At 34.7% G+C, this 15606-nt stretch overlaps 1 protein-coding gene across 1 annotated transcript in view; it reads right to left on the bottom strand.

The window, feature by feature from the left end:
• Positions 1 to 5394: 5394 nt before the first annotated feature.
• Positions 5395 to 15606, bottom strand: part of spg11 (SPG11 vesicle trafficking associated, spatacsin) — a 52237-nt gene continuing 42025 nt past the window's right edge. The window contains exons 35-41 of the mRNA XM_079858923.1: positions 12757 to 12890; positions 12487 to 12594; positions 10985 to 11153; positions 10616 to 10692; positions 8756 to 8911; positions 6536 to 6687; positions 5395 to 5640 (exon numbers count right to left, since the gene is read on the bottom strand). Coding sequence (XP_079715049.1) covers positions 5460 to 5640; positions 6536 to 6687; positions 8756 to 8911; positions 10616 to 10692; positions 10985 to 11153; positions 12487 to 12594; positions 12757 to 12890 — 977 coding nt within the window. The 3' untranslated portion in view covers positions 5395 to 5459. The remainder of the gene's footprint in view (positions 5641 to 6535; positions 6688 to 8755; positions 8912 to 10615; positions 10693 to 10984; positions 11154 to 12486; positions 12595 to 12756; positions 12891 to 15606) is intronic.

Here is a 15606-nt window from a genome sequence, read left to right as displayed (position 1 = left end):
CGTTCAAAGTTATCTGATAGAACATTCGAAAGTAACATCCCACAATGTTCGCAGAATTCTAAAATGGAATGTTCATGTTCCCTTAACATTCGCATAACTAAAAACAAACACTGAAAGAAGAATAGACGTTCAGAGAACATTCAGCAATAAGGTTTTGATTGCTTTATTGGAATGTTAGCAAAATGTGAACATATTTTTGTTAGCTGGGTGGGTATGATGTATAGCAATATAAAGATAGTCAATAAACACTATTACAGACTCAGAGCAATGCTGTTGTTTGAGGAGTTTTATTCCTGCTGTAACTCAGTGTTCGGCCCATTACAGAATAACAGTCTGGGTCATAAGGTTAAACTATCATATAATCTCATAACAGAAGACTCATAATTTAATGTCTCCTATATCATATTACTGGCAAGCCCAAAGGTTTAATAAACAGCATCAGCTACTTTTACAAGCTTTTAGAGATGAATCAGATGATTCATTTCTCTGGAAAGAGGAGAAACTGTTTTAAACTCTAGTTTTAAAGCTCGTAAATCGTAGAAATATATTGTTTATCTTTTCAGCCTGTAATCACTTTTAAACATGCTCTTATTTTGCATTCGGGTTTTAAATGTTTTTTTTTTTTTTTTAATTCAACATTTACATTTTTTAATAATGTTTAAAAAATACTAAAACTATATTTAGAAATGTATATATATATATATATATATATATATATATATATATATATATATATATATATAAAGATATTCAATTTGCCTTACTGTATATTTTAAACATTATAGTTTCAGATGTACAATAAATGCTTTTAACTTTGCAGTATGCATTATAAAATCCTGCCATTTAAAATGCATGGCAATATTCTATTATTTTATATAGTTGTATATGCATGTTGAAATGTACTTGTAAATTTGGCCTTGAGCGGTTGCCTATTTTTAGAGAGGTGGAAATAAATGGTTTAATCGTTGATTTGTCTGTTTATTCCCATCAATCTCAGTATCCCTGAGCAGCTGTGATTAAACTCTCTCAGACTGTTCCACACAGTGATATAAAGTGCTGAAGTGAGAGTCAGGAGAGACATCTGGTGCTGACGCTCCTCAACTGCAGATCATCAGCTTCTGCTGGCAGAGAGAGGATCATCGTGATTACTGTACGTTTCCTAAAGAGAGTCATTACACTGGAAAACAATGATGTTCAGATACATTTACTGGAGATGCTATATTAGGCCTACATGGTGTATTATTTTATTACTTTTTATTTGTATGTAATTTACAAAAAATGTAACAACAAAATGACACGTGACCGATTACAATCAAGTATTAATAGAAATTATTACTATATTAAATATAGCTGCAAGCAGCAATTATGGGGGCCAAGCAGAATAAGACGACAAGACATGGCTGAAAGTGTCAGACCAACTGCAACAATGAGCAATTAAAGACATTTAAAAATAATTTTTTGCCAAATGGCTGAAAATTCACATAAACAGTAATTAAAAATATGATTTAATTGATTATCACTTTCGACCAATAGGTGGCGCAGTTACAAAACTGAAGTGATGTGGTCAGAGTAAGGTGACAGTGACACATACAACGTTTGGTGTCAATATGTCAAGGCATTGCAGAGATAAATCCTGAAAAGTCATTTTGGCATCATGCCTCAACTTTGCTGCTGCGGTATACGAAAATGGTTTTGTCTATCGACGTGAAATCCATAACTTTTAGTCGGCACAGTCTGGAGAAACGGTCTAGGAGGAGTAAGAAAAAGTAGGTTTTGAATGAAAATCAAGATGGCGGACAGGAAGTTCGACCAAATAAGGTAAACATGGTATGTATGTTCTCGGCGTGACCCAAGGAATCTATTATGACCAGTGGCATTACAATAGACCCTTTTACAGTTGGTAAACATGGTGACGTATTTGTGTGGGCGGGGCTTAGCTGGAGGCAGAAAGATCCCTCTGGCCGCTTCACTAACGTTAGTTTGTCAGTTTGTTAGCTTGTTTTTTAAACAATCACTGGAGAAAATCCAATTTTATCTTAATGTGCAAGGTCACTCACTGTCCAGGACCGCGATTGTTATTTGCAAAAGTTAATTTTAACGGACGGAACCAGATTGTCTGACCCGTACACACTCACTTAATGGATGGACGATCTGACAGGATTAACGTTAACGCTACCTCCGGTTGAGCGGCCTGACTTCTACACCTACCCGAAAGAGAAACCGAGGGTAAAGAGAAACTGAGGGCATATATATTTAGATGCCTATAACTATGTGCTGAATGGTCATGTAAAGATTTGTGTGGTACGATCCGCAGTTCTGCCTAGCCAGCGCCAAGAAGATGACAATGTAAAGAGTGACACTACGGTGCAATTTTAAAGATGTGGATATTTTCTAGAAATAAAAATTCCAGACACAGCATACTCATTTTTCATTGATTCTTGCATCCAACAACACAACAAGATGACATTTAATAATAAAAAGAATAATTTAAGCTCCTTATTATGTAGCCGAATCTGTGCTGGTTTGTATTGGCCGCCTCCAGTTTTCCGTTTGTTTTGCCTCCAGCTAGCGCCGTTACGTAACTGTGACGTCGGCGCAAAAGGGGTCTATAGGCAGATTTATTCAAAAGTCTTTGCTCGATGGTGTTTTATGCCCCCAATGGCTCCTTAGAGGCAGCTAACCCTACCCTCAACCTTAAACCTACCCATCCCCTCGCTGCCTGGAAGGCGACGTTGGGGGCATAAAACACCAAAGACCAAAGTCTTTTGGGAAATTTTGTTATAACTTTTGACCACTAGGTGGCGCTGGTTCAAAACTTCTCACGCTCCTCCAGGGCATCGTGCTGGTGACCCATACCAAGTTTCATAACAATCCGTTCATGCGTTCTTAAAATACAGCATTTTAGCACAAAATTCAAAATGGCTGACAGCCAAAATGGCCAATATGGAAAAATTGGATATCAGTCGACTCGGCATGTTGCCCTGAATCTAACGAGACCAATTTTGATTTTTGGACAAACTGTTCAGAAGTTATAAGCAAAAATAGGCTTTTTTCATATCTCCAGACCAGTAGATGGCGCTGCGCCGAAACTCAGCATGTAGCCTCAGGTCATGCTTGTGATGATATGTACCAAGTTTGGTCTGAATACGATAAAGCGTTGTGGAGATGAAGCCTTACGACTGTTTTCGCAAGCGCTACGTAAAATTTGTTTGTTTTTCGTTTTTTTGAATTCCATAACTTTTTGTCGGCATGGTCTGGAGATGATCTGGTGCAATTTTCGTGAAAATTGGAAAATTCAAAATGGCGGAAAAATTTCCATGACGGAAAATGATGTCATATGGTGCAATCGAATCGGCTTGAGCCAAGGAATCATAGGAAAAAAAGAATTTAGTTTCTTGTGGTTCAAAAGTTATTAGCATAAACACGAGTGCAACTTTGGACAGTTGGTGGCGCTAGAGGGATTCATTTGGAGACTCCAAATTTGCTATTACAGTTCAGACTGTCCTCTATCAGTGTGCCAAATTTCATAACTTTCCCGCAAGCGGTTCTTTGGGCTGCCATAGACACCCAGAGCGGAAGAAGGGAACAGATACAGTAGGTGCCTCCGCATCTTTGGTTCTTGGCCCCTAATAAATTATTATATTTTATTATGTTTTAATATAATAACACCACTGACCAATTACAATCAAGCTTTAACCCTCTGATGGTCTTTATTTATGTCTACACTCGTGTTTTTTGGGGTCTCCAGAGACCCCAGACAATAACATTTAATTTTGTAACAAGATAATAGTTTTTTTTTTTTTTTTTACAAATGTAATTTTATTCTGTTTGTTAATGTTTTTACTCAACATTTGTGCAGTTTTTGGAGAATTTATATCTTTTAAATTTCTATAAATAAATAAATAAATATTTATTTAAATAAGCTTTTTACAAAAAAACAGCATTTGATGTAAAATTCACTTTATAAAAAACCCAGATTTCTAACTTTCATTCATGGGGATAACATGGATCATTTTAAATGGTTTAATGTAACATTTTTGCCCATTTTTTGGAAAATGCAGTTTTAAAATAAAAAAAAATCACTTTAACCACTAGATGGCTATAGAGCTCCACTATATGCTATTTGCTATTTGACTACCTGAAAGATATCTTTTCACAAGTTGGATTCATATCTAAATATTATAAAATCACAATTATAACAAAAATAAATATTTTTGTCAAAGTTTAGCATTTTTTTGTACTGAAAAAAACCCCCGTTTTTCAATAATGTTACATTATGATTAGAATCAAGGCTCAAATTCAATGATTAGAATTTTTTTGCCAGATTATAAGAGAGCAGTTGTTTTATAGCCTCACAAATGTATTCCTGTGTCTGTGTGTGTGTGTGTGTGTGTGTGTGTGTGTGTGTCTGAGAGAGAAAGAGAGAGAGTGTGTGAGTACACATTGTCGATGTGCCAGTGTCACCACTTTATATTTGTAGTGGTTCTGAATTTTGGATGATTTTATTTGACAAATTATAGCCTTACAAATGTTCGTGTGTGTGTGTGTGTGAGTGTGTCAGTGTCACCAATTTATTTTTGTGGCGGTACTGCATTTTGGATGATTTTATTTGGCAAATGATAAGAGAACAGTTTTTATAGTCTCAAAAATGTATTCCTCTATATGTGTGTGTGTGTGTGTGTGTGTATACGTGTGTTGTGAGCAAAAAAATTTAGCATTGTGGATGCTTTTTGAATTGGTGGAAGTGTGCCACTTTATTTCTGTCATTTCTGTCGATGTATTCTGCGTTGTTTTTGATTTTGATGATGAATTTTGTCTATTTTGATTGCGGGGTCACCAGAGACCCCGAAGACCACGAGTGTCACAAATTTTGTCACGCTAACATAAAAACAGATATCATTTTTTTTTGTAGATCTAGAAAGTGTTGAGAGCTGTAGAAGGTTTCATACCATTTGGACAAAGGGAACATTTTTTTTAATTTGAGCAAAAGTCATTTGCGGGTCAAAAAGACCCTGAAGACCATCAGAGGGTTAATAAAATATATTTTATTGTTTTATGACACCACTGACCGATTACAATCAAGTAGATTACTTGATTAAAAAAATACTATATTAACATATTATATTTGATTATAATGACACGACTGACCAATTACAATCAAGCATTCAAGACACAATATTAAGTCTTATTTAAAAAAAAAAAAAAAAAAAAAAAAAAAAAAAAAGATATTTTTGTTGCTAAAAACAAGAACCATGGAGTAAAAAAAGAATGAAGTGATTTTTTTCTGTCTTCACTGGGAAATATTTGTTCTTGTTTTAAGGACAAGCTCCAGTGACAGCAGTTAAACAGTATTTTACCGTGTTAATGGGGTAAGAACTGCAGGACATGAACATAGACGTCTGAAAATGGTCATTTTATTTATTTGTACAGGAAATGAATGACAGGGAATCAGTGGTGCGTCAGGTGCCGAGCCGGTCGCTGAGGAAGCTGCTGCTCCGGGAGTCCTGCAGAAGCATGTTGGCCACGTCCAGGAACTGGTGCTCGTACGCCACTTTATAATGCGTGTAGACGTCCTCGCAGTGAGACAGAAGCTTCTTCAGATTCTGGCTGGAGCTCGCCGGACACTTCTGATGACACATTCTGCACGACACATTAAACATATGATCTATTCTGAGCAACTCTAGACAGCCTTATGAAATATAAGCATGACAGTAAAACACGTGTGTGAATGCACAACTCTAGACTGAATCATTTATACAACAACTGAGGAATAAATGTACAGACGGTGACACAAATCAACTTTGCCTACTTAAATAAATAATAATGCATTCATTAAATTATATTATAAAATAATAAAAAAAAAAAATTCTATAATTATTAATATTTTTTTAACCAAAAATGACACCATTGACCAATTACAATCAAGCAATGATAAAAATATATTTATTATATTTATTTACTATTATATTTTAATGTATCGTATTATAGTATATTACATTACATTTATTATTTGAATAAGTTTGAGTTTCTTTAATTATAATTTTTTATTGTGCATTATTTATTTAATTTACAAATATTAGACCTTTATATTTATATTTATAATTTTATTATGGGAGTTACTTTAAGTTTTTATTTCATTTCCAAATGTTTGACTAATAAAAAAGCAATATATTTAGATAAGTATTTATATGATAGAAAAATATAAAATAATAATCATTTGATGTAATATTATCATTTTGTATTTATTTACAAAATTTTTGACTCCAAATTGACCAAGTACTAACACAAAATTCTACAATAATATAAAATATTTTTTTAGTTGAAATAGTGTATTATTTTATTTTTATTTTTTTATTATTAATCAATATTATATGATATATAAATATAACATTTGAGTTAAAATCATTTTATCATGTGTATTATTTGATTTAATTTACAAATATTTGATTTGACACCAGTGACCAATAACAATCAAGTATTCCAGAAAGCTCTCTAATAAACGTTCCGAATATCCTGAACTGAAAGAGTTTCCTACTTCCTGGAGATGTCGTGGAAGAGGCCGGCGCTGAGCGCTCTGTGGCGCTTGAACTCCTCCAGATAGAGGAACTCTCCGTTGAGGACGACCTTCTGATAGAGGAGCTCGGCCCAGTCCGGACTGAAGTCGTATGCTTCGGCCAACACGAACGCCTGCCACACACACACACACACACACACACACACACCACAGTGAGAAGCACAGAAACGTCACATTACACTGTTTCTGGATTCATGTGTCGATCTCACTCTTAAAGCAACAGTTCACATTTACTCGCCATCGTATAAAACTCATTTCCACCACAGAAGAAAACACTTTTTATCTAAATTCTCACTATAAAAAGTCACAATTACATTTTCTGGTAACACTTTACAATAAGGTTTCATTTATAAATATCAGCTAACTGACAATGGTATAAACTAACAATGAAAAATACTTCTACAGTATTTATTAATGCTATTCTCAACATTTACCAATACGTTTTTATTTTTTGCTTGTGTGTTAATAATTTAAAGTCATTCCAGCTACCATGTCTACTGTCAAGGTGTGAACAATGCAGCAAAATATGAAGATGAATAAATAAACATGAAGAGAAAATAAATAGAAAATATGAGGGGAAATAAATAAACATGAAGAGATATTAATCCATTAATAAATATGAGGAGAAATAAATAAATAAAATGAATAAATAAACTATCAAGAGAATTAAATACAAAAAAATGCAGAGGAATAAATAAATATGAGAGACATAAATAAAACACTAAGAGACATAAATAAATAAAATATCAAGATAAATAAATAAATAAATATGAAGAGAAATAAATAAACATGGAGACATAATTAAATAAAATATGAAGAGAAATAAATAAATGAAGAGAAATGAATAAAATATTAAAAGAAAATAATAAATATTTTTTGAAAATAAACAAAATATGAAGAAAAAAGAAATAAAAAATATGAAGAGAAATAAATAAACATGGAGACATAAATAAATAAAATATGAAGAGAAATAAAAATATGAAGAGAAATAAATAAACATGGAGACATAAATAAAATATGAAGAGAAATAAAAATATGAAGAGAAATAAATAAACATGGAGACATAAATAAAATATGAAGAGAAATAAAAATATGAAGAGAAATAAATAAACATGGAGACATAAATAAAATATGAAGAGAAATAAAAATATGAAGAGAAATAAATAAACATGGAGACATAAATAAAATATGAAGAGAAATAAATAAACATGGAGACATAAATAAAATATGAAGAGAAATAAATAAACAAAGAAATTAATAAAATATTAAAAGAAAATAATAAATACATTTTTGTGTGAAAAACAAATAAAATATGAAGAGAAATAAATAAACGTTTTAAAACTATAACCAACAAATAAAAAAAAAACACTTTTAAAGTTTATCTTTAATTTTAAAAAAATCTAAATGTTCATAGATTTAAAATTGTGACATAAAAAGTCATAATGATAAAGAGTTAATGCATTAATGTTAACAAATGAGAGCTTGTTGTAAAGTGTGTAAAGTGTTACCGCTTTTCTATTTTCATTCCGTGGCAGAAACAAAAGTCCAATCCATCATGTCGTTCCAAACGTGTTTTGCACATAATCTTTTATCCAACTTCTGATCTTAAAAATGTGGATGTAAATGCTGAGAATAAGATTACTAAATGCTGTAGAAGTGTTGTCGTTGTTAGTTTAGCTAATGAAACCTTATTGTAAAGTGATCCTAAAAAAGACAATTGTGACTTTTATAAAAATAATACAAAATAATAATTAATAATAAATAAAAATTATATTAATATTATTGTAATTATTTTCAAATTAAAATAATAATAAAAATTAAAAGATAAAAATCTCATAAAAAACATTTAGATTTTTCAAAATTAAAGATAAACTTTAAAAGTGCATTTTTTTATTTGTTGTTTATAGTTTTAAAACAACAAATTGTATTATTGCATTTCTCTTCATATTTTTATTTATTTCTCTTCATATTTTATTTATTTATTTTATATTTTATTTATTCATTTATCTTTGCTTATTTATTTCTCTAGTGAGCGTGAACATCCTTCTAAACATGTACATTTATTAATTTAGCACACGCTTTTATCCAAAACATCTGCTAGTGTTTGACAGGAGAACTCAAAAGTGTAATGTGTGTCTGAAATGCGCATGTTGATATTAATAACTGTAGACTGAGTGAGACCTGGTAACAGCGCGGTAAAGACACGATGGTGTTGTGGATCTCTGACGGAGGCAGGTTCACCACGCGCTGGTCCTGTCCGTGATTCAGGAAGTGCAACTGGAGCGTCACCAGTTTGGCCAGTTTCACACACTTAACCGCCTGACGCACACACGAGTCCTGAAACCACACACACACACACATTAAAGAAAACTGCACTAATGAATCATACACAATAACACCACCAACATGCATTCTTGATATCATGTTGACTTTAAAGCGTTTAAATGAGCGCATTGTAAATGAATGAGACGAGTTTCCTCTAGTGGAAGCGTTCGGTACTACAGCCGAACACACTCACTGAAAGCTCATTTACTGAGATATCATCCTCAACTTTAGAACATGACTTGTTTAGATTTATGGCTTTGATTTTCTCACAGTTTTAGAGTAAAACATGTTTTTGAAATGATATATTTCATATAAAAAATGTAAATAGTATTTTTGCACATTTTTCATAACAATAAACGTAACATTCTGTAACTTTTTTTTAAAGGGACACTTCACCCATTTGCATTAAGCTTTGTATTGTTAGAAACCCAGTCATATATTATAATAAACGTGGATTTTTCATTAATTTTTTCCTGAGATGGGAGAAATAAGGATTTAAGTGTTTTACTTCCTGCTTATTATGACGTAAAAATCATCATTTTGCGTCATAATAAGCAGGAAGTCACATTTCATTGAAAAGTGTAGAGACTACAAACACTAGCTCCTCATTATTCCAGGGGGCGGGACCCGCTCACGCTACAGGCCTATTACAGATCAGTGGGTGGGACTTCACTTTCTGAAACTAAAAGCAATATCCTCCATCTTGTTTGGAAGCTAAGCTAACAGGCACTGTGGAGCCAGCTGTGAAGATATGACAATAGCGGAGGGTAACGTTACTCAATATGATGTAGAAGAAGAGGATTTCGGAAGTCTGATGCTTGAATCAGGTGTTTGTGGCTACCTTTACGAGCCGCATAGCGAAGAGCAGCCGAGGCAGAAGACCTGCCTGCCGCGGACGAGAAGCCCAGACTGGCTCGAGCTGGGGGCGGACTGATGGCGCCGGTGATCTCACTATGCAACTACGAACACAGAGCTAGAGTCCGTCTGCTGCAAAGAATTTAAAAGATGCCAATTTCTCCTGGACGAAATCTCTGAATCAGACGAGGACACGGACGTTTGTGTTGTGAACCATCCTAGTTTCGCACCGCATCTGACTGAACATCCCGGTAACGTTACCATGCAATAATTCACCACTTCGAAAGAAATACATATGAGGAGTAATTCACTAATGAGTTCGCCAAATAACTAACGTTAGACATTTTGTGTGAAATGAATTTCAAGCTCCGGTGGTAGCTAGCCTTATAGATGGATGAGTGATTCATATGCTGTTCTGGATTAGTGGGAGTGGCTTGCGCAGCTGTGCAATGTGGTGCATTGTGGGAGTTGTTGTCTTTCATACAAATGCGTCCTGAAGTTACTTTCTTTCTTTCCTCGGTCAAGAAGGCACCAAATTCAAAATTTATTTTACATTTCGACTACATATATGACCCACTTTCAATAAAGATCAATGTTCCCATGGGTGAAATGCTCCTTTAAGTTCACTTTTTAAAACTTATTCACTTCAGCAATAATCTTTGAAAAGAGATCAAACTTCAGTCTGAGCTCGAAAGCATTCAAGATTTACCACAGTTTGAGTTGGAAATTTAATTTTGATTTGTGTCTATGCTCAAAAAGTGAATAAATGGATTATAAATACAGCGTAAATATAATTTAGCACCATAAAATCCCTTAAAAATACTAAATATAAAAAATAAAAAATAAATTTTTTTGAAGCACCTTTGAGTAACTCTCAGCAGCGTCTTTCAGGAGCGTCAGGACCTTCAGCAGAGCGTTCTTCAAATCCACAGTGATCACTGCACACACACACACACGCACACTTACACTTCAAGACTTCTAACAAAGCAAAAGATCATCGTACACATGAAAATTATTATGCATAATTACATGCAACTAACCCTCAACCAAACCCTAATCCTACCCTAACCCTATAGTGAGAACATGCTGTTAATTAATATTACTCAGTACTTAGATGTATGATTACATTGTAACAATGACACCTTAAAATAAAGTGTAACCCACAAGCATTCTAAACTGTGTTTGCTATGGGCTTGTAGTGTATTTTCTGTGCATGTATTACTGTCTGACCCCAGGGCTGCGATTCGATGATCTTGAGTTGTGTTCGCGCGGCCGCCTCGTGGTTCTCTCCGATCTCTCGACACATGCTGAAACACAGAGCCACCATGTTGTGCTTCTCGCTGTCGCCCGGCAAACAGCGCTTGATGTACTCCAGCAGAGCCGTCTTCAGGCGCACGTTCTGGAACACACACACATTTAGTACATTACAGAAAGAAAAAAAAACCAAACAAATGATAGATAGATAATTAAATAAATAAATGATCAATCAAGATTGGGATCAACTATACTACAGAATAAAATAATAAAATAAAATAGAAAATAATAATAATAATATAAAAACAACCAAACAAACAATAAATAAACATAAAAAATCTGAAATACTAAAATAAAGTAAAAAAAATAAAATAGTGTATATAAATAAATAATAATAAAACAATTCTAAACTAATAAAAATGGGAAGTATAGTCAAGTAAATTACATGGCAGTATATTACAGAATTAAATAAAAATAATTTTGTTTTTTAATTATGTAAAAACAAACAGAAATAAACTGAAATGCTAAAATACAGAAATAATAAGATAATATATATAAACAAAGTAATAAATAATAAATGAAATAAATAGAAAATGAAACTAATAAAAATGGGTAGAGACACTATAACTAAAGCAAAGTAAATTACATGGCAGTAACATTACAGAATAAAATAAAAATGAAATAAAATATTACAAAACAATAATGTGATAAGAATCTCAACTAATCAAAGTGGGAAGAGAAAATATAACTATAGTCAAGTAAATTAAACGACAGTACATTACAGAATACAATACAATAAAATAAATAATAAAATAAACAAAAAAAGAATACACGTTATGATTTATATATATATATATATATACACACACACACACACACACACATACATACATATATATATATATATATATATATATATATATTAGGGCTGTCAAACGATTAATCGCGATTAATCGCATCCAAAATAAAAGTTTGTGTTTACATAATATATGTGTGTGTATGGTGTATAATTATTTTCTATATATAAATACACACACATGCATATATATATAAGAAAAATGTGTTATTTATATATAAAATATTTATATATAATATAAATGATATATAATATAAATATATATACACAGTATATACATGCAAATATTTCTTAAATATATACATGCATGTGTGTGTATTTATATATAGAAAATAATTATACTCCATACACACACACATATATTATGTAAAAACAAACTTTTATTTTGGATGCGATTAATCGCGATTAATCGTTTGACAGCCCTAATATATATATATATATATATTCACATAGAAAACAATTCTTTTAAATTGTAATAATATTTAACAGTGTCACTGTTTTTATTATATTTTTGATCACATAAATGCCTTGAGCAGAAGAGACTCTCTCAGAAATATAAAACCCAAACCTGAGACCAGTGCAGTATGAGGTATGAGAGGTGTGTATGATGTGTAACGCTCACCGACTCCACTTTCTTCCTCAGGAGCATCTCGAAGCGATGGTTCTGGTGCAGCAGGTCGAAGATGTACGTCATGTCGTTGTACCTGCCGATGCCTGTGAGGAGACGCACCTGTGGACACACACACACACACACACACACACAGATCATCAGACTCACGGGTTAATAATGATGATGATGAACTCACCAGGAGCCTGTAGTCTTCGCCATGAGCCAGGAGTGTGTGACTAATGTGCATCACTGTTTGTTTGTGTGTGTGTGTGAGTGACTCACCAGGAGCCCGTAGCCTTCGCCGTGAGCCAGGTGTGTGTGACTCAGGTGACGCGCCGCCTGAAGGACCCTCACGATGCCCTCCATGTTACAGGTCACACTGAAGCAGTCGTGAGCCAAGATCAACATCTCCACAGCTACACCACAGAGACAGAGAGAGAGAGAGAGAGAGAGAGAGAGAGAGAGAGAGAGAGAGAGAGAGAGGGAGAGACAGAGAGAGAGACAGAGAGAGAGAGAGAGAGAGAGAGATCACTAATACGAGATCAGTAAGATCCTAATACGCCATCACTGATATAGACAACAAGAACATCAACTATTTCACAGTGATGCCACAGCTGCCGTTATCAGACCACAGTCACACAGTCCTCAGCCTGAACAGATCCGGGAATCTCCGGCCTTATTCAGATCAGAAGGTTAAACTGCACCCCCTCCCCGCCAGATTTATGTGGAGTAAAGACAGTCCTGCCCAGTATGAAGCCCAGCTCCACAGCACTCGTGTTCAGAACATGATAGACTCATTCCTATCTACTTCATTTAGCGAAGAGAAGAAAACTATCAATTTAGCAACTCATCAATTAAATGAAATATTTTCTACAGTGGTCAGAAAAGCCCTGAGAAAAAAAACAAAATATAGATGTAAGAAAGAAATTGCTAAAGATGGTTGGTTTGATAAGGAATGCCAAAAATTAAGAAAAGATTTACGATCATTATCAAATACAAAACACAGAGACCCTGCAAACCAACAAACACGAGACAAATATCAGCAAACCCTCAAAACATATAAGTCACTCCTAATACAGAAAAAAGCTGATCACATGAAAGCAAAGCTTAATAAGATTGAGGAGGCAGTCGATCAGAATTATTTTTGGGAATTATGGAATAATTTAGATAAATCAAAAGAACCCAAACACATTCCCATCTATGACCCAAACATCTGGACAGAACATTTTGGAAAACTCTACTCACAAAACGAACCAACCCTCACCCAAAAACATCTGACCTCCCAACTCTACACCCTGGAACACACTGTAAAAGACCAGCTAACCCAGTTAGACCAGCCCATATTATTACACGAACTGACAGACAAGATCAAATCCCTAAAAAATAAAAAATCCTGTGGTGTGGATTTAATATCTAATGAGATGCTGAAACACAGCAGCCCCAAATTGAAAGAGGCAATTCTAAAATTATTCAATCTTTCATTAAAATCAGGACACTTTCCTGAGATCTGGAAAGAAAACTTGATTACACCAATTCATAAACAAGGAGAGAAGTACGACCCAAATAATTATAGGGGCATCACAGTGAGCAGCAACCTGGGCAAACTCTTCTGCTCCATCATCAACGACAGACTAGTCCAGTTCATCCAAGAACACAAGATCCTCAACAGCTCTCAGATTGGCTTTATGCCTAAACAGAGAACATCAAATCACATCTACACACTCCACACACTCATACAAAAACACGTCCAACAAACAAAACAAGGGAAAATATTCGGCTGCTTCATTGACTTTAAAAAAGCCTTCGATTCGGTTTGGCATAATGGACTTTTCCTAAAACTAATTCAAAGTGGAATAGGCGGAAGGACATATGATATTATAAAGGACATTTACAATGGGAACAAATGCGGCGTCAAGATTAACGACAAACGCACTGATTATTTCAGTCAAACTAAAGGAGTTCGTCAAGGCTGCAGCCTCAGCCCGACTCTATTCAATATCTATATTAATGAATTGGCATCATCACTTGAGAAGTCCTCTTGTCCTGGCCTGACCCTCGAGGACAGAGAGATCAAAAGCCTCCTGTACGCGGACGATCTCCTGCTGCTGTCTCCTCATGAAGAGGGTCTGCACCGAAGCCTCTCGCTTCTGGAGGAGTTCAGCAGCGACTGGGCCTTACCCATAAACATGGAGAAGTCCAAAATCATGATCTTCCAGAAGAAACCTCGCCTTACTGACAACAAATACACATTTACACTTGGGGGAACCATTCTTAATCATGTCACCTGTTATAATTATTTGGGTCTGACAATCTCAGCTTCTGGAAAGTTTGACACTGCAATGAAAGATCTGACTGATAAAGCACGTAGGGCTTATTATAGAATAAGAAAACCCCTGTTCAAATTTAACCCACCCATTAAACTGTGGCTGAAAATCTTCGAGAGCATCATCAAACCCATCCTCCTATACGGCTGTGAAATCTGGGGCCCCAAATTTAAACTAAATTACGATTCCTGGGACAAAACCCCTGTGGAAACTTTCCACCTCGAGTTCTGCAAGAACATCCTGGGAACTCACAGAAACGCTCCGAGTCTGGGTTGCCGGGCAGAATTAGGCAGATTCCCTCTCCTATCTGAGATCCAGAAGAGAGCCGCAAAGTTCTGGTTCCATCTATCAGACGCGCAGTCAGAGAGTTACCATCACTGCGCTCTCAGACACAGGGCAGGACACCCTGAGAGCGACCCCATGACACATTTAGTGGAAAAACACCAACTTAATCCAACAATTCAGTTCAGACACGCAAAAGTAAAAGAAATAGGGAACATAACCAAAGAAGAATACATACAAGACTGGCAGATAAAGGTCACACAAGTAAATAAATTAAAATACTTCCACAAAATAAAGTCTGATTATAAATTGGCCCCATACCTGACCGATATCAGTAACTATGGTCAGAGAAAGCTCCTGACGAGGTATCGCATTAGTGACCACAGTCTGTGTGTGGAGAAGGGCCGGCACAAGCCGAGCTGGAGAGCCAGAGAGCTCAGACTGTGTTCACACTGCACTGATGGAGTCGTAGAGGATGAGATGCACTTCCTCACCCAGTGCAGCAAGTACAAACACATCAGAGACT

This window comes from Squalius cephalus (assembly GCF_949319135.1).
Source record: "Squalius cephalus genome assembly, chromosome: 23".
Lineage (NCBI taxonomy): Eukaryota > Metazoa > Chordata > Actinopteri > Cypriniformes > Leuciscidae > Squalius > Squalius cephalus.
This window is presented reverse-complemented; position numbering and strand designations above follow the sequence as displayed.